Genomic DNA, 20,446 nt, shown 5'->3' with positions numbered 1-20,446 from the left:
AAGGGACTTTTTTTAATATTCCTTTGTTAAATTAAAAATAGAAATGGAAAATATTATAAAGAGACGACAACCCGACCAAACACCGGAAAACCGCCGAAGACCAACGTTGGGTCTTGAATACAGCGATATAATCCCGCACCCGGAGGCGTGCTTCATCTTGCCCCTAAACAAAAATGTGCACTAGTTGAGTGAGAGGGACGTCATACTAAACTCCAAAATATATATAAAAAAAACTCTAATGAAAATATAGACTAACAAATGCCAGCTCAAAAAAAATGCAGCGGGGTAAAACATGTCTCTTGCAATCTCAACCCGACCCTCATACCTCTAGACAATGTAGAATAAACAAACACACACCAATACGCACAGAGAATGTACATATGAAGAAAATAATTGGCAATTTCTAAACTCAAAACAGTTTTAACATTAAATTGGACACGTTTAAACTTTGGTAAATAGACACAATACCATTTAAGCAACTAGAAAAAAAACAGTACACTTATCTTACTAGAATTTGAATTTTTTTCCCCGTCCAATCTCAATGAAAATTTTCAACAACTTTAAAAAAAAAAATATAGTACATTGAACCTTCTTTTTTTATAAAAATAAGGAGATGTTGTTATAATTGTCAATGAGACAACTTTCCACCAAATTTCGAATGAAGTGGATGTAAGCCATGGTTATAGGCAACCGTACGGCCTTCAAACATGATAAAAAAATATAGTTAAAAAAGTTCCGGTATAAAAAAAATTGTAAAACTATATCAATGGAGACAATAAACGGCATAATTTGGAACAAAAATATATAAGAAAAACAAATATGAACCACCGACGATCACTGACCTCCTGACTCCTGACTAAGAACTTCCCCTTTAAAATAACCCTCTACGCGGGATATTTAGTGTGCATCAAATTTTTTAGGTTATTTCTTCATCGACAGAAAAATATTATAGTCAATCCTTCAATATTATCTTGTAAATTGTAGATATCATTTACATACTTTTTACCTATATATAAATCAATGATAGCGATGTGTAAAAATTAGGTGTGCTCAGTTTTGTCAACTAGTACAATTAAATAAACAAATGAGTAACAATACTTTAATATGTCACTTATAATATGTGTATATTTCCTACAAAATATGTCTTTCATTGTATGTCTTTATATATATATATATCTTCATTTATTCAAATACACAAAGTATATTTTCTTTCAATTACGTCATGATTTAAATGGATGGATTTGTTTTGTAAATAGAAAGCATACCCAAGTCGATTAACGAAATTGGCAAGATGTCAAATGTGCATATGACATCAAATTGAATATATGAAGCTACAAATAGAAACTAGCAGTAATTCCAAATACAAAATAAAGGTAATTTTCAATCGTGATTTTAATTTATGTATTTGTTTAGTGGTAAGATTTTTGCATTAAGCTGTAAAATGTTATTCAAATATAGTTTATCCTTTTACTATTTTTACTTTCGGTTCTAGGAAAAAGCTAAAAGTTATTTTTTTGCTTCATCTAAATCAATTGTATTGGATATTTTATTTAAGGAGTTGCTTCTTGAAAGTTTACAACTTTAAACTTTATTATTTTTAGAAATCGTAACGTCAGGAATAATGTTTTCGGATTTGTTTGTTTCGATTTTAATGCATGCCATGCAAGTGTGGATACAGTTCAGTGTTTTATACACATTTTAAGTTAAAGTCATGATATTTTGAGACTTTCATACTGGATTTTGTACGATGCACATGGTACTGATAATAGTATAAAGGAGTTAATATTGTTACGGGACGGGGGTGTCCCATAAGTAAAAGTTATTTATATAAGTTGTGCAATGTTCTATGCTTTATTGCTATTCAAACCCCCGGAGAGGGTACAAAACTACAACATAAAAAATACAATCATAAGTAAAAGGTATTTAGAAACAAAACATTTTCCAATATTTCACATAAATATCAACATACTGAAAATTGTAACCAAAATGCAAAAACAGTACTAACAGTGCTTTGATTGTGTAAAATTACATAATAAAGTTTTAGTCCAATCTTTAAGATTTCCTTGAAAATACATGTAGGTGTAATGTTACTTCAAATATCAATGCTGAACAAATAATTAATTGTTTGAAATGTAAAATGTCTCTAGAATAAAACATCAGTAAATTATGTACCATGTAAAATTTATCCTGTTTATATGATGTTATGTGTGTAAATATATTTGAGCATAAAATGTCTTGATAATACAAGTAATAATTTGTCTATACATTCATTTCAATTATATCAAAAAGTTTCATACAAATAAACCTGCACAATTGTACAAAAATAACTTCAATTAATGTTACAGATTTCCCGTAAAGTTCAATATTTAGGACGTTCCTCGTCTCATTGAAATGCACCCATTTTACAGATAATTTCAACGCCTCGATATTATAATGTTTATAAAAATACACTAATTAATCAAAAATCACCAATAAAAAAGGTATAAACTTACTTCATGAGGGGCCAACACCTAAATTCTATGTTTTGTGACAAAGCGTAATGTGAACATCAAACGTATCCGGTGTCATATAACTAATAACCAAAAAACGGTGTTGGTAAAAATTTAACCATAGCAAAAATTAAATCCGGGGCAGCACACTCCCCTCCTGATTTCTTACTGAAATCACTATATACCAAAAAATAATGTATTTGTACATGTATCTAACTAAATAACTCTTTTAAGGTTAATTTTAAAATAAAACCTTACAATCCTTAAACAGTCTATAAACATCAAATCACTACATAGTCACTCAGAGAGCAAACGGATGAGTTCACAAATTGGTCTCACATAACATCTACGGTCTTTAGCCACACGAATCTGTACCTTTCGGACATGATCATCACTGCTCGGAAATGTTCTTTCGACAATAGCCATTGGCCAACATGTACGATTTAGTTCACGGTCTTTCAAAAGAACTATGTCACCTTCTTTAATATCATCACTTGAAGTATTCCATTTACGTCGCTGTTGTAAATTTGACAGATATTGTTCGCGCCACTTCTTCCAAAATTCCTGAGAAAGAACAACAACATGTTTCCATTGAGATTTGTACAATTGTTTCGTATCCAACTCGGGCAATGTCTCCGGAAGACTTCCTTCCTTTTGAGTAAGTAACGTATTAGGTGTCAGAATAGAAGAATCATTAGGGTCAGTCGAGACTGGTACAAGCGGTCTGCAATTCACTATCGAACAAACTTCTGCTAGAAAAGTTGTTAGTACTTCATGGGTTAGTTCCTTCAAGTTAGCACGCAATAACATAGCATCTAAGATTTTCCGTGTCACTCCGATCATCCTTTCCCATACACCCCCGAAGTGGGATGCATGGGGAGGGTTGAAAATCCAAGTTACTTGATTGGTATTCAAATAATTCCGAATGTTTTCGTCTTCAATAAAAATAGAATTCATACTTAACTCATCAGATGCTCCAACGAAATTAGTTCCTCTGTCACTTCTAAACTGACGCACTGGTCCTCTAACAGATATGAATCTTCGCATCGCATTTATGAAAGATGAACTGCTTAGTTCCTCTACCACTTCAATATGTATGGCACGAATTACTAAACAAGTAAATAATATCGCCCATCTCTTGTGGTTTGCCTGACCACCTCTTGTCCGTCTTGCTATCACGTTCCAGGGTCCAAAAGTATCGACACCTACAAAAGTAAAAGGTGGACTAGGTGTGATTCTATCTTCAGGTAAGTCTGACATAATTTGAGTTCCAAAGAGACCTCGTAGTTTCTTGCATGTAACACAGTTATGAATACAAGTTCCAACCATTCTTTTACAACCTATGATCCAGTACCCTACTGAACGAATCTTCCCTTCAGTTATATGTCTTCCTTGGTGGTGAACCAATTCATGAAAGTGTCTAATAAGCAATAATGAAATGTGGCTTTTCTTCGGAACAAGCACTGGATTCTTGTCTGAATTAATTGTACATTTTTTGCCTACATTTAATCTTCCTCCTACGCAAAGAATACCATTTTCATCAAGTAATGGCGACAGAGAAATAATTGAGCTTCCAGAAGAGACATTTCTCCCCTCCTTGATGGAATTGATTTCTTTAGAAAAGTATTCGAGTTGTGCTTCCTTCAATATGAATTTCTCCGCATCACGTAAATCATCACTATTTAGCGCACACATATGCCATCCTTTGCATTGACCATTGGGTTGACTGAATGATTTGACAATATGTCGGAGTCTTGCAATCGTTTTAACTAATCGGGACCAACTAGAAAATGACTCAAAGATTTTCACAAATTCTGTATCAGATTTCACTTCTTTATCACTTGAGATAGTTTTACATGTAACTAACAAAGGCCTTACTTCTTTGTCATCATCTGGAGTTATCATAGAAAAACTTTCTGTATGATCAAATTTAGATTCACTTCCTTTCATAAGAAATGATGGTCCTAAGAGCCATTCACTAGTGCTTATATCTCTAGCAGAAATAGATCTGGTGGCTGTATCAGCTCGATTATCTTCGGACGGTACGTATGACCAGTGACTTGGACTGGTTGACTGACGGATCATATCTATACGATTTCCAACGTAAACATAAAAACGTCTCTGTTGATTATTGATATAGCCCAAGACTATCTTACTATCAGTGTACATGAATGTAGACTTAATTTCCAAAGTTAAGTGTCTAGTTACTGAGTCTTTAAGATTTATTGCTAACACAGCAGCACATAGTTCTAACCTGGGAATGGTATGCCCATGAGTAGGAGCAACCTTTGCTTTTCCCTGAACAAAGGCTAGTTGAGATACTCCGTTGACATCATAAAGTTTCAAATATGCGACAGCACCAATAGCATCTTTTGACGCGTCTGAGAAAATATGCAGTTCACGACAAACAATCTGTGATGATTCAAATGCAGTGAAACATCTCGGTATGGTCACGTTGTTCAAATGTTCAAGTGAATTCTTCCATGTACTCCACTTCGATAAATATGTTTCTGGCAATGGGTCGTCCCAGTCAGTGTGTAAGGCCATAATATCACGCATAATAATCTTTCCGGCTACAGTTACAGGTGCAACAAAACCCATTGGATCATATAAACCATTTATTGTTGCCAACACACCACGTTTTGTGAATGGTTTTGATGTTGAATTTAGTTGTGAAACTCTAAAAGTAAAGCAGTCCTTGGACATGTCCCACTGAACACCAAGGCTTCTCTGAAGTGGAGCCTCATTCAGATCCAAATTTATGTTCTTTAAGTCTTTTGCAAGATCCTCCTGTGGAAAGGATTTAATAACTTCCAAATTATTAGATGAAATTTTGTGTAAGCGAATGTTACCTTCTTCTTTTAGAATTTTCTTTGTTCGAGTAATTAAATCAACTGCTTCAACACTAGTATCAAAGGAACACAATGCATCATCAACATAAAAGTTGCGTTCTACAAAGTCACGCACATCTTGTTCAGCTGTTTTAACACAGTTTCTAAGGCCAAAAGTGGCGACAGCCGGAGATGGCTTGTTACCAAAGACATGTCTAGTCATTCGATATTCTATCATTTCATTCTTTGGATCATTGTCTTTGTGCCAATAGAATCTTAAGTAGTTTCGTTGTTCTGGTGGGACTGAAAACCTATAAAACATCTGTTCAATATCGGCTGTGATAACAACTGGACGTTGTCGAAATCTTAGTAGTATCCAAAGAAGGCTATTCACTAGATCGGGTCCGCTCAGTAGAACATCATTGAGACTTATATCATTGAATTTGGCTGAAGAGTCAAAAACGCACCTTATGTTCCCTGGTTTCTTCGAATGATAAATAGCGAAAAGTGGTAAGTACCAACACTCAGTCTGTTCTGTGATTTGAGGAGCAACTTCTGCATGACCATTTGTAAGTAATTTACCCATAAATTCATAAACATGGGAATGTTTTTCCGGGTGTTTTTGTAGATTATAGTCCAGTGACTTTGCTCGTCGGAGAGCCTGTACTCTATTGTTGGGAAGTCTTATTCGGTCCCGCCTAAAAGGTAGTGGAGCTGTCCAACAACCTTCCTCATCTTTGTAACTTTCATGTTCCATAAGTGCAAGAAATTCTTTGTCCTCAATTGAGAGTCCAGGAATATTATCATCAGGAGTTGTCTGAAATATATAACCATCTTTTGTGTTAAAGTTATTATTACATGGTTCTAATGTAGTTGTACGGCCATCTTTCAATGTAAAAGTTTTCAGTACTGATACTGAATCCTGTTGTACATGTGTAGCGGACAAACAACTCTCACCAATTATTACCCATCCTAAGAAGAGTTTTTGTGCAAATGGGCAATGCTCTGTACCTAATCGTTGGTCAATAACATGATGAGCTTTCAATAAGTCTCTACCTATTAGCAACATTATATCTGCATTATCATTAATGTCAGGGATGAAATCAGCAATGTCTCTCAAATGATGGTACGCATGAGCTATATCCGGTGACGGAATTTCAGTACGTATATCAGGAACCTGGTCACACTCTATGAGAGTAGGTAAATTTAATTTACAACTAGCATCAAAGGACTCAACTGCAAAATCACTTGCTCGTCTTCCATACTCAGAGAAGCTACCAGAACAAGATGATAATGTGTACGGTACCTCAGGTCCATGAATATTAAAATGTTCAAAGAATGAAGATTTTGCTAAAGATCTGTTTGATTGTTCATCTATAATGGCGTACAATAGTAAACTGTTTTCTGGTTGTCCATTCGGATACACTCTGACCAATACCGTCTTGGAGCATGATTTACTAGTTCCTTGGTTCTTGCATATTTGTGTGCATGCAGTTACCACCTTTTGAGTGTCCTGTTCCAACTTTGGTTCTGTTTTCTGTTCTTGAAATTTTGTGGTTGGCTGTTGGTGTGTAAATTTCTCAATATGTAAAGCTGTTGGGTGTGTAGTTGACTTACAAACTTCACATGTCACGGCTGCAGTACAATCTCTGGCTAGGTGACCCTTTTGACCACAACATCTAAAACAAAGTCCTTTACTCTTCAAAAAATCCTGACGTTCCCTTATCGGCTTTAATCTAAACTGTCGACATTTGTTTAACGTGTGATTTGTATTATGCAACGGACAGACAGTGTCACTAGTGTTCCGTGTATACTGTTGATTTTTCGTAACAGGCAAATCAGTCTTAAGCACTGAAACATTTTGCTGCTGCCTTTGTTTTGGTTTTGTCATGTTGTGCACCTTAGCTGAGTTTATTCCTGTATCCTCATAAATAAATGAGGGATCATTTTTCATGCGTGCAATTTTTCTTAAGAATATTTCAAACACTTCAAATGGTGGATATGAAGAAGAATGATATTCCTTGTACTTGTTTGCTTCTGTCGACCATTTCTCCTGCAACTGGTAGGGTAGCTTTGCGACAATAGGGTTAACTCCCGCAGACGAGTCGAAGTATGAAAATAATGGACGGTACTGCTCATAAGTTTTAATGGCTGCAATTTCTGAAACAATGTCTAATAGATCATATAATTGTTTTGGATCTTTGTATGTAATCTTCGGAAAATACATAAGTTTTTGCTTAATTGAAGTTTCCACCATTTCAGGTCTTGCATAACGGTCATGTAGTCGTTCCCATATACGGTCACGTGCTTTGGACAAGTCCAAATAGTTTGCTGAACGTATACTAACAGCAGACTTTGTCGACTCTGGTCCCAGATACTTAACCAACAGATCCACTTCCTCTGAAGCTGAGAGGCTCAGCTCCTTCACGGTGTCACAGAATGATTTTTTCCACGATCCAAAATATTCTGCCTTATCATCAAACTTTTGTATTCTGGATATCAGAAGATCTTTTTTAACAATAAATTTTGCCAATTCCTCACTAGAGTTATTAATAGTTGTAGGATAATATGGTGCAGCCTTTGCGTTCAACGTACACGACTTAGTATCTAAAGTTTGCACAACCTTTGGATCTGGTTGTGTAGTAATCTGAGTCACTGGTGATAAATCATTATCTTGATTGTTGTTATCGACATAAATATTCTGTTTCGGTTTCGTATCAGTTTTTTCAACAAAATCAGTTTTAGGAACTAGGATATCACCATTTGATATTGGATCCAAAATTTTATTTTGATCAAGGACAAACTGTCTTACTCTTTTTTCTCTAGTCTCTGACAAGTGTTTATCTTCAAATTCTTCTTCACTACTTTCCATACAGTCATCTAGTACTTCAAACACTTTTTGGCTTTCTGCAAATTCTCGCTGAGTATTCAAAACTTTAATACTTGCTTCAACGTTGGCCTTTTGTTTTAAAAGTTCTGCTTCCTGTTGCGCATACTCCACACGAACACGCAACTCTTCTACTTTTAATTTCTGTTTAATGTATAATGAATTAACATTTGATTTGTCGGAAATTTTAGACTTTCCAGATAGTTTTGACCGAATGCTTTTGGCTTTTGACTTTAATGTTATTTTCATGGGTGGCTCACTTTTAAGCTCTGACTTAAGCTTAACAGCTGTTAGTAAATCTTCTGAATCTTGTTCCTTCTGAATCACAGTAATGTTTTGTTCTGACATTGAATCCTGTTTTGAGGTTCCTTGATGTTCATCAACTCTATTAAGATAAAACTGGACCTCTTTTTCAATGTTTTTAAGTTCCTGATCATTATTTTCCATTTCAATGTCACTAAATCTTGTGCGAATTGATGATAGGTATCTATGAAAACCATCTGAGTTTCTACGATAGTGTTCAAGTTTTTGGCGTACATGCGTATCAACATCTGATACTGTGCAGGTCCTTTCACGAATAGCTTGAATCAACAAATAAATGTCCTGTTTTACTTCGGTAAGTGTAGTCCAATATTTCTGAACGATTACTTGGTATGCCTTTTGAGCCTTTTCTGTAAGGTTCCTTTGACGTCTAAGGGATTTGTCTGATGTCCACTCTGAAGCTGACATGTTCCTATGTGAAGCTGGTTCCTTGTAAGAATTTTGTACTGTGCAATGTTCTATGCTTTATTGCTATTCAAACCCCCGGAGAGGGTACAAAACTACAACATAAAAAATACAATCATAAGTAAAAGGTATTTAGAAACAAAACATTTTCCAATATTTCACATAAATATCAACATACTGAAAATTGTAACCAAAATGCAAAAACAGTACTAACAGTGCTTTGATTGTGTAAAATTACATAATAAAGTTTTAGTCCAATCTTTAAGATTTCCTTGAAAATACATGTAGGTGTAATGTTACTTCAAATATCAATGCTGAACAAATAATTAATTGTTTGAAATGTAAAATGTCTCTAGAATAAAACATCAGTAAATTATGTACCATGTAAAATTTATCCTGTTTATATGATGTTATGTGTGTAAATATATTTGAGCATAAAATGTCTTGATAATACAAGTAATAATTTGTCTATACATTCATTTCAATTATATCAAAAAGTTTCATACAAATAAACCTGCACAATTGTACAAAAATAACTTCAATTAATGTTACAGATTTCCCGTAAAGTTCAATATTTAGGACGTTCCTCGTCTCATTGAAATGCACCCATTTTACAGATAATTTCAACGCCTCGATATTATAATGTTTATAAAAATACACTAATTAATCAAAAATCACCAATAAAAAAGGTATAAACTTACTTCATGAGGGGCCAACACCTAAATTCTATGTTTTGTGACAAAGCGTAATGTGAACATCAAACGTATCCGGTGTCATATAACTAATAACCAAAAAACGGTGTTGGTAAAAATTTAACCATAGCAAAAATTAAATCCGGGGCAGCACATAAGTTATACACTGATTACTATATTCTTGGTAAATTCTAATATAGAGCTGTCAACTCTGGTGTCGAGTTACAAACTAAGTTATACTGGTAGCGTAGCTGGCAAAATAGTTAATACAATGGTAGCGTAGCAGGCAAAACGGTTAAGGCACTGAGATCTAAATATGGTAGCACAGAAACTCGTTAACATTGACTTGCTAATTACATGTACAACAGACACAATTTATAATATACAAACAATCAATACTATTACAAGCATTAATCCCATGAAAAACCACCAGAGCACTTAATAAAATATACAGAGACCCCCCTTTTTGGTACGTTAATCGTTTGTCAACAACGTAGTAAGCGTAGTAAAACATCTAGGTCAATCATGGTTTGGTCCATTTATCCAACGGGGATGCAAAGGTACATGTATTGCATCGACTGCGGCACTTTTGGTTTGCTTTGCCTTTGGTAAGTTTCCTTGGTATCAGCAGTAACTGCCCTGGTAGCGGGCCGCAGTCTATTTGAAGACTGTTGTGCACTTGTTTTTATATCTCTGTCCAACCAACGTCTCGTGCCCCTATGGAGATGGTGGGCAAATTACGTTATGCTGATTGGATGCTGATCTCAGATCATTAGGTCACTGACGTCAATAAACATTGTGATGCAAATGGCGGTGATCGGAATGTTGACATTCAGTCGAGTCGGGAAATGGACAAACGGGACTTATCTAAGCTTATTCTTAGCATGTATGGGCCCCGGTTACAATATTCATGCCTTACGCTAATAAAATAACAAGGTTATAAAGCGGGAACATGTGAAATAAGGATAAACAGAAGGTGGGAACCGTCGTTCAGTCAAGGGGACCCCCCATGGTCAAACAGTGAAGACGAACTCTATGTTATTATTCCCAGAGACCTTACTAACAATATTTACATACAATAACAATAAAAATATATACAATGTTCATCAAATGTCTTTGTATACGCGTTGGCTAACAGTAAACGACGAACGCGAAAATAGAATAGAGTGTTTGCTGAGTAGCCTAAACAGTCGTATGTACAAACCTACAGCTTATAATACCATAAACCGTAACAATATCCATATATTTTTTTCCCTTTTAAACTTGTTAATTACTTGTTGGGACTAGTCACAAAGTGTATTTAGAATGGTATTTCCTTTCTAGTATCAGTAATTCATGATTTTGTTTTAATGAGTGTGAAAAAAGCTGCATGTACGTCTTTCTAAATTTGATTTTGTATAAAACTGTAATATTATTACAGCAAACTTGGATTTCAGCTTGACACTATATTCCAAATAAGTCATAGCTCACCTCTTTATTTGTTAGATCTTTTTGGCATAAGTTATCTATAGAAATCGAACTGGTAAACGTTTATGTTAATCAATTTAAGCCTGGTGGTTTTTTTTCTGAGAAAAAAAACCAAAAAACCCACAACAAACAAAAAACACAAAAAAACAAGTTTGAACCGACTTATGTCGTACATGTATGTGCCAAACCTAAATCATGAGCATGATGTTCAGTGGTTTTTGTCGGTGTTTGACTGTCATACTCGTTTTTCGTAAACTGTTTTGAGCCCTTTATATCCAATTAAGTAGTATATGGTTTTCCCATTGTTGAATGCCATACTTTGACCTAGGCCTATGATTGATTATATCGACGTACTTTGGGGCAATCAAACCAGCTCTGTGTAGCTGTATTTCTATACAAGACATGAAAAGGTAATGCAGAATTTTGCAGTATAAAAAATTGAAAAATTGTTTTGATTCCACTTACTAGTATCATGAGACTGCCCTTTCACAGAATATATTATGATTGTTATAACCTTCTGTCGACAATCATTTTTGAGGTCATGCAAAATGCAATAACCTTACATTTCCCATGTGCTTTTATCTATTTACAGATCTAAAGATACTACCGAACAATGAACTGGTCACAGTAGAATGAAGAATCTTTAAGAGGAAACTCAACCTAGAGATAAAGATAATAGTTTTACTGGGTTTGTACTAACATGAGCAATACGTTTGTGGTATATGTGTGTCAACTGAGATCCCCTAGATTTGGGTGGGGCTAGTGTTACTCAGTATTATTGTGTTTTATGTGCTGTTGCTTGTCTGGTTGTCTTGTTCAATTTTGGGCGTGGCTGTGGCGTAATCACCACCATCTTTGCACATACTTCACCTTTTCCTTATTTACAGGCCAGCAGTTGTCTAATGTCTTATGTCATTGCTGATTTGTTTATTTCTAGAATTTGAGGTTGCAAACTGATTTTTTATGTCTTCTGTTTACTTGACAGACAATTTTAGATAATTATAACTCTGAACAACTTAGTAGTTAGGTGTCCTTTGTTTCTTTTAGTCTTGTTTTTAATCTATGTTTGCTCCATCTTTTTTTTATGTGTATACCTAAGGAGGGAGAGTTGTTAGCAAAGAGAGTTTTATGATTATATTTGTTAACCTTTTTATATCTTTCAGAATGTTACGTACGAATAACTGAACAATTTCTCATAAATGTTATTGTTCACAGTGAATCTGTTTTCTCTCTTTATCAAACATAAAATGTGCAAAACAGCTTATCTTTGTTAGTTTTTTTAATTTTGGTTCATTTATATGTTTGGAGTTTAGGATGAAATCCACTATAATTACTGCACTAGTTAACATTTTTAGATATAAAAAAAGAAAATGTGGTATGCTTGCCAATGAGACAACTCTCCACAAGAGACCAAAATGATCGTACGACTTTCAACAAAGAGCAAAGCCAATACCGTATAGTCAGCTATAAAAGGTCATGAAATGATAATATCACAGAATTTAAACGAGAAACCATCGGCCTAATTTATGTACAAAAAATGAACAAAAACAAATATGCAACACATAAACAAATGACAATCACTGATTTACAGGCTCCTGACTTGGAACAGGCATATACATACATAATGTGGCTGGGTTAAACATCTGTAAACAGATAGAAAGACTTGGGAGCTTTTGTTTAATGATAGAAAAAGAGGGACGAAAGATACCAAAGGGACAGTCAAACTCATAAATCTAAAACAAACTGACAACGCCATGGCTAAAAATGAAAAAGACAAACAGAAAAACAATAGTTCACATGACACAACATAGAAAACTAAAGAATAAACAACACGAACCCCACCAAAAACTAGGGGTGATCTCAGGTGCTCCGGAAGGGGAAGCAGATCCTGCTCCACATGCGGCACCCGTCGTGTTGCTTATGTGATTACAAATCCGGTAAATAGTCTAATTCGGTAGGTCAAATTCATGAAAGGGAAGGGGATTGTAGTTACGACGTAAGGAACATATCCGATATCATTTGTGAAATGGTTATTCCATAACGGTCAACCAACTCGTGATGGCGTCCGTAAAATTTACGAAGGGATGATTTCAACTTCACCATTTGGAACTCTTGATTTAATAGCTTCCTTGTGAGCAGTAACCCTCTATCAAGAAAATCATGATAGGAAATGCAAGCACGGGAATATCGTATCAATTGAGAGATATATACCCCGTATGCAGGTGCTGCTGGAATGTTGCTACTTAGAAATGGAAAGTTCACAATTGTAAAGCTGAAATCATCTCTTTTGTCGTAAAGTTTTGTCTTCAACCGACCCTCATTGTCAATTTCTAGATGTAAGTCAAGATATGAAGCTGACTTAACTGTATCTGTAGTATCCTTTATCTCCAATTCGATGGGATAGAACTTATTGCATGAACTTGGTGGTAAAACCTTTGCCAAAACACAACAACGTGGTGTCCTTGTCACCATCTTATTGAGTTTATACATCTCAACTTGTACGATTCGCTCGTTTATGTGACAGCGTATTAGATTTTAGCTAGAGAAATTTATGTATTATTGAAAAACTATTTCACCAGGGTTTTCAATATCACAAACTAGTCAAAACATTTACTAAATTTTATCATCAATATAAGGAAATAATTGGTAAGTACAACTCAACATGCAGACATCTTATACTTATGTTATGACAGACATCAATTATTATGCAAACTTGGTCAGATACTTATAAGTAAATTATATGCTATTTTTTTTGGAGTGTGATACAATTTCTTTTTTTAGCCTGTTCTATGAATACACCCGTACTATTACAGCCTTTTGTCATCACAGGCTATTTCCTAGTATTGATAAACCTGAAAATCATAAACGACATTTTCTTAAATTAAAATGTGTAAGTAGAGGTATTGATTTTATTAACTTGTCTAGCATATTCAATGACTCTTCTGTCTAATAGCTTAATGCCTCTATATTTTGATAATATATAGAGAACAACCTATTATTTCGTATTCTTATAACAAAAACGAGCAGACATTTGATTTTTAATTATACGTCTATTACAACAGATGTCAATATAGAAAATAATGTTCCTTCCACTTGATACTGCGAAACATCTAGTTTTAGATATGTTCCCTATGGTCATGTTATTAGGGGACCTCAACATCGTCGAAGACCGTGAGGTCATAACTTTTCTAAAGAAAGGACCGAAATACCGTCCTCCATTTATAAGATTGGAAACAGTGTCGTCAGGTTATTAATACGCTCTGTCTGCAAACTGTAAAAATTGGTGCAAACGTGAAAAATCTGATAAAATATCTTGTTAGACAGTTATTTGAATAAAATTATGAATACTGTTAATATTCGAATATCTCATTTAGAAAACAATTCTAAAACTATTAAAAGGAACCATGCTATTCTCATTTCTATAATGAAAAATACACTCAAGGTACTCGCAGAGCGGTTTGTGTTCGTACCGACAGACAAGGCAGCCAATAATGTAGTGGTGGTGTGATACATATACTTCACGGAAGTTCTTCAAAACGAAATTTTCAATTCCTCTACATTCAGGTCAGTGCGCACCACAGAGAGTCAAATCGTTAACAAGCATACCAATGCCACTACCCAGCTTAAAGCATCTTCTGAACATTTGAAAGTCCCTACCATGTATTGGTTACCGATAAAAAAAACTTTTAAATTCCGTTTCATCTCTGCTTCCAGTAACTGTTCTACTACTAATATATTAGTGCTTTTAACTACCTTTCTTACTACTATAAAAGAACTGGTTCTTAACTGTTGTAATAAAGCTTATGAAAATAATGGTATAAATTATTTTTGGAGTGTTAAAAATTCCTTAGTGGTTTTGAATAAAAAACATACTTGTGATGGTCCTTATAATTATGTTGACAGTAATGATTTTTCTATTCTGTACAATACACTTCCACACAATATTATAAAGTAAAAGTTTTTTGTATTTGATAAAATGGTCTTTCCAAAAATCTCATTGTAATTTTATTTGCTGTAACTCGTTTAAAGCCTTTTTTGTGACGAAAAACAAAGTATGCTAGATACACTTACTGGAAATGTGAGGATATGATAGAAGCTTTAAATTCTCTGCTTGATAACATTAATGTACGTTTTGGCGATAAAGTGTATCGTCAGGTAGTAGGTATTCTTATGGGCACTAACTGTGCCCCTTTAATAGCAGATTGATTTCTATATTTCTATGAATCTCAGTTTATGACCAAACTCAGTAAAATCCCATCATTTTTATATTTGGTCGATACATTCAAAAATACGTACCATTATCTGGATGATATTTTTTCGTTGAATAAACTATGCGTCGGAACTAAACACATTTATTTAAAAAAAGAAAGCAGTTGTTGGCATGACACGGGTTATGTTCTTCTCATATATTTTATGATGACATGATACTTAACCCCTAACGAGAGGGATCATGCCTGATATTCGTATGATGAAGACATAATCATTCAATCAGTTTAATTGGGGTCTGGAGCTGGCATGTCGGTTAACTGCTAGTAATCTGTTGTTATTTGTGCATTATTGTCATTTTGTTTATTTTATTTTGTTAAATCTTCTGAGATCGGACTCAAGACTTTTCTTAAACCGAATTTTAATGTGCGTATTGTTATGCGTTTACTTTGCTACATTTGCTCGAGATAGAAGGGGGGGTTGAGATCTCATAAACATGTTTAACCCCACCGCAATTTTGCCATTGTCCCAAGTCAGGAGCCTCTGGCCTTTGTTAGTCTTGTATCATTTTTAATTTTAGTGTCTTGTGTATATTCAGAGTTTAGTATTATTACTGAACTAGTATACATATTTTTGAATAGGCCAGCCGAAGGTCGCCTCCGGGTGCAGGAGTTTCTCGCTACATTGAAGACCTTCGGTTGTTGTCGCTTTGACACATTCCCCATTTCATTTCTCAATTTTATTGTTTCGATAAGTTATCAAATTCAGCAATAATATACGTTTAACAAACATTTCAACACTTTTGTTTCTTTTAATCTTGTTTTTCATGTATGTTTTCTCCAAATATGAATTTACCTTCGAGTCAAAATAAATGAAAAAATCAGAGGTTCATTCGCATGAAAAACACGGAATGAAGTAGTATCAACATAACTGGTTACAGACTTCCATTTTATGTAGGGTTGATATGCATTAAAAATTTCGCATTATTCTCATTGACAAATGAAATTACAGATAATATTACGGAAGGGGCAACCCATATGACGATTAACAAGAGAATAATAATGAACACATATGACACATCGTTCTAACCAAAGCGTAATACAAATGCATTCAAACACACGACGAGAAAACAACCCATTTGACTTGACTAATAAAACCTGATCGAGTTGCGGTCTGTTCAATTTACATTTTTTAAGGGAAATAATTAATTATGATATGAACTTCTCGTTGGAAATTTGTAACATTTATTTGTATCGGAACATTCTATATATTCATACTTTTTCACTTTTTTGGTCTTTTGGAAAATGTTGTTTGCGCTGTTTTTAGACCCTTCTACAACGAAATTTGTTTGACATGCACACGTATAAAAATTGCGGTTTTTATCCAACGCAATCATAGGTTTGAACGTAGTTTTCAATTTAGACTCGTTCATATATATATATATATATGTTAGATCTGTAAATTTGCGTGTCACGATATCTCAGTAGCATGGGTTCGAATCCCGGCGAGGGAAGAACCAAACATTTGCGAAAGCAAATTTACAGATCTAACATTGTTGGGTTGATGTTTAGACGAGTTGTATATACATTATGTACACAGCCATGTATCACCATCATTGATGGCGATCCGATGGATACATCTGTTGTAGGGTTGTCACTGACTCAGACGTACTTATGACTATAATTATTTTCTGTGACTGTATCTTACATTGATTTATTTGTAGGATCCTTTACTATAGGTAATTTAGCTGATCTGTAACAATAACATTTTCATGCCTTATATATCATGTACTGTAGTACGCCGCTAGATTAAAACTGACGTGGAAAGGTAACACATGCCCACCAAAAGCAAATTTACAGATCTAACATTGTTGGGTTAGTGTTTAGACGAGTTTAGACGAGTTGTATATATATGTATATATACATACAACTCGTCTAAACAGATTTATCCATCGGATCGCCATCAATGATGGTAATACATGGCTGTGTACATAATGTTTATACAACTCGTCTAAACATCAACCCAACAATGTTAGATCTGTAAATTTGCTTTCGCAAATTTTTTGGTTCTTCCCTAAATAATAGTCATAGTTTTTCCCACGAGGGGGCTGGATCGGTACAAGAAACGATACATGTACTCAATAAAATAAATTATATAAACGTCTAAAAAGTGTACACAACAACACAAATAACATTAAAAGACACTATAGATGTAATTATTTATAAATATTTCGGATAACAGATATCCTTTATCGGTATATACGATTGTGATGTTGAATGAATCATATATCAGTCTACTTAGATTAAGCTGTTACAATCTTGAAATTTATACAATAAAAAAGTCAAACCAAACATCAGGTAAGACGCTTGCACAATTCTAAAAATTTGTTAAACACGACATAGGTTATATGCCTAATTACAACAGAGTTCAAATATATGCTTTACATAAAAATTAGTTTATATCTTTTCCTTTTAGGTATCCTGCAGTTGGTGCTATATCATGTATACGGTATTAGTTTTTGTCTCTCATGGTTGAAGACCAAAGGTGACCAATATTTGCGTGCGTTCTCGTTCGTTTGTCTCATTGGCATTTATTCCTTATTTCCTAGTTTTGTAGAATAAAATATGAAGTAATAAAATACTTGTTTTGTAATTCACCTAACTGCAAAGCCTGATTGAAACCTAACACCTTAAACATAAATTATTTCTGTTATTGAAACACTTTCGAACAAACTTGTTTTTACACCTATTGTATATGCCGTCTTGATAACCGGAGATGAGAATAATTATAAATGTTTCCTCGACCTCGCCAACTCAATCCACAAAACCACCGATTCGATATATATTTACGACTTGATAAATCAGTGTATTTGTAGATAACACAATCACAGAAACAAATCAATGGACAGCATTGTCTGAAATAAGAAGATATGTCTCAACAGAACCAATTGCCAGTTTCCATACTAGAAAAAGAAAAAGAAATTTCAATTCTGAAATCAAAACTGCAGTTCGCCTTGATGAAATGTACTCAACTAGAAAGTAAACAAGACGATGAAAGAATTTATAAAAGTAAAATAAAAAGCCTTGAAGCAGACGTAAAACGGTTCGTACAATTACTATGCATGTGTACTATTGATTTGTGAACTAGACAGTGTGTAAAATGCTAGGTAAAGAGCAGTTAAATGCAAAATAAATTCGCACCAAAAATTTGTAATACACAATAATTATAATTCTTAGTACTTTGATTGAAAATTATACAATATCTTGTTTCATACTATAATTGATATAAAAAAACTAGAGGCTCTAAAGAGCCTGTGTCGCTCACCTTGGTCTATGTGAATATTAAACAAAGGAAGCAGATTGAAAATTGACTACAAAGGTCAATAACTCCTACAGGGGTCAATTGACCATTTCGTTCATGTTGACATATTTGTAGATCTTACTTTGCTGAAATTATTGCTGTTTATAGTTTACCTATATCTATGATAATATTCAATATAATAACCAAAAACAGCAAAATGTCCTTAAAATTACCAATTCAGGGGCCGCAACCAAAAAACAGGTTGTCCAATTCATCTGAAAATTTCAGGACAGATAGATCTTCACCTGATTAACAATTTTACCCATGTCAGATTTGCTCTAAATGCTTTGGTTTTTGAGTTATAAGCCAAAAACTGCATTTTACCCCTATGTTCTATTCATAGCCATGGCGGTCATCTTGGTTAGTTGGCGGGGTCACCGGACACAATTTTTAAACTAGATACCCCAGTGATGATTGTGGCCAAGTTTCAAATAATTTGGCCAAGCAGTTTCAGAGGAGAAGATTTTTCTAAAAGATTACTAAGATTTATGAAAAATGGTTAAAAATTGACTATAAAGGGCAATAACTCCTAAAGTGGTCAACTGATCATTTTGGTCATGTTCACTTATTTGTAGATCTTACTTTGCTGAACATTATTGCTTTTTACAGTTTATCTCTATCTAAAATAATATTCAAGATAATAACCAAAAACAACAAAATTTCCTTAAAATTACCAATTCAGGGGCAGCAACCAAACAACGGAATGTCAGATTCATCTGAAAATTTCAGAGCAGATAGATCTTAACCTGATTAACAATATTACCCCATGTCAGATTTGCCCTAAATGTTTTGGTTTTTGAGTTATAAGCCAAAAACTGCATTTTACCCCTATGTTCTATTTATAGCCATGGCGGCCATTTTGGTTAGTTGGCGGGGTCACCGGACACAATTTTTAAACTAGATACCCCAATGATGATTGTGGCCAAGTTTGGTTAAATTTGGCCTAGTAGTTTCAGAGGAGAAGATTTTTGTAAAAGTTAACGGCGGACGCAGGACGACGACGACGGACGACGACGGACGCCGGACGCCAAGTGATGAGAAAAGCTCACTTGGCCCTTTGGGCCAGGTGAGCTAAAAACGCAAATAATAGTACATCCTTTCATTTAGTTTGTATTTCTAATTGAAAAAAAACAATATCATATCAATGATAGCACTTTTTGTTTGCATTCCTGCTTCCTGAAGACTGTATAAAAATAGTGCTAGAATGGATTTAGATTTGTACTTCTTTTTTGTCTCATATTCCTGGTTGTCTATGGTTTATAAGTGAGAAAGAACATTTGAGTTTTTGATAAGTTTTATCAGGGTATTATAGGTCTTAATTAATCATGAAATGTTTTATTTCTTTACACATTAATGGTTCAAACTGCATTTCATAGATTGAATGCTGAGTTAAAATCAAAGAAAGAAGCAGAGAGATCTTTGAAGGAAAAAACTCGACAGCAAATTGACACAGCACTGTACCAATTATACCAAGCAAAAGCAAGAGAAGCAAGAGCATTGAAAAGTTATGAAACCGTTCAAGACCAGGCAAATGAAATTTCAAATTTGAAACAGCTTATAAACAGGTTTGTGGAATACAAAACTGATCTCAAAACAGTACTACCTGTGACTTTATCTTATTAATGGTGGCCATAAAAAATATGTTCACCATGTCGGCCCTATATGTCCATCATCATACCCCCTGTTGCTTTTTGAATACACACGGTATTAAACAAAAACTAGTTAAGGATAAAGGGAAATCTTGAATGCATTGAAGTGTTAAAATTATATAACTTACAGGTCAGGTGT

At 34.3% G+C, this 20,446-nt stretch overlaps 1 protein-coding gene and 1 long non-coding RNA gene across 3 annotated transcripts; one reads left to right on the top strand and one right to left on the bottom strand.

The window, feature by feature from the left end:
* Positions 1–1,254: 1,254 nt before the first annotated feature.
* Positions 1,255–20,194, top strand: LOC134696166 (uncharacterized). Its single transcript, XR_010102907.1, has 4 exons — positions 1,255–1,373; positions 11,685–11,780; positions 18,174–18,400; positions 20,035–20,194. It is a non-coding gene; the product is annotated as an uncharacterized LOC134696166 (long non-coding RNA).
* On the bottom strand, positions 1,834–9,766 carry LOC134697437 (uncharacterized). Of its 2 annotated transcripts, none has more exons than XR_010103115.1 (2): positions 2,493–9,766; positions 1,834–1,886 (listed from the first exon to the last, which is right to left on the bottom strand). XR_010103115.1 is itself a non-coding variant. In XM_063559716.1 (2 exons), the coding sequence occupies exon 2, from the start codon at positions 8,934–8,936 to the stop codon at positions 2,787–2,789; it is 6,150 nt and encodes a 2,049-aa protein (XP_063415786.1). In that variant the 5' UTR covers positions 8,937–9,028; positions 9,635–9,766; the 3' UTR covers positions 1,894–2,786. The 2 variants fall into 2 exon arrangements, 1 of the variants encoding a protein (XP_063415786.1); XM_063559716.1 differs by lacking the exon at positions 1,834–1,886 and having other exon boundaries at positions 1,894–9,028; positions 9,635–9,766.
* Positions 20,195–20,446: the final 252 nt, after the last annotated feature.

This window comes from Mytilus trossulus, chromosome 14, assembly GCF_036588685.1.
Source record: "Mytilus trossulus isolate FHL-02 chromosome 14, PNRI_Mtr1.1.1.hap1, whole genome shotgun sequence".
Lineage (NCBI taxonomy): Eukaryota > Metazoa > Mollusca > Bivalvia > Mytilida > Mytilidae > Mytilus > Mytilus trossulus.
The sequence above is the reverse complement of the archived record's forward strand: the minus strand, read 5'-3'. Positions and strand labels throughout refer to the sequence as shown.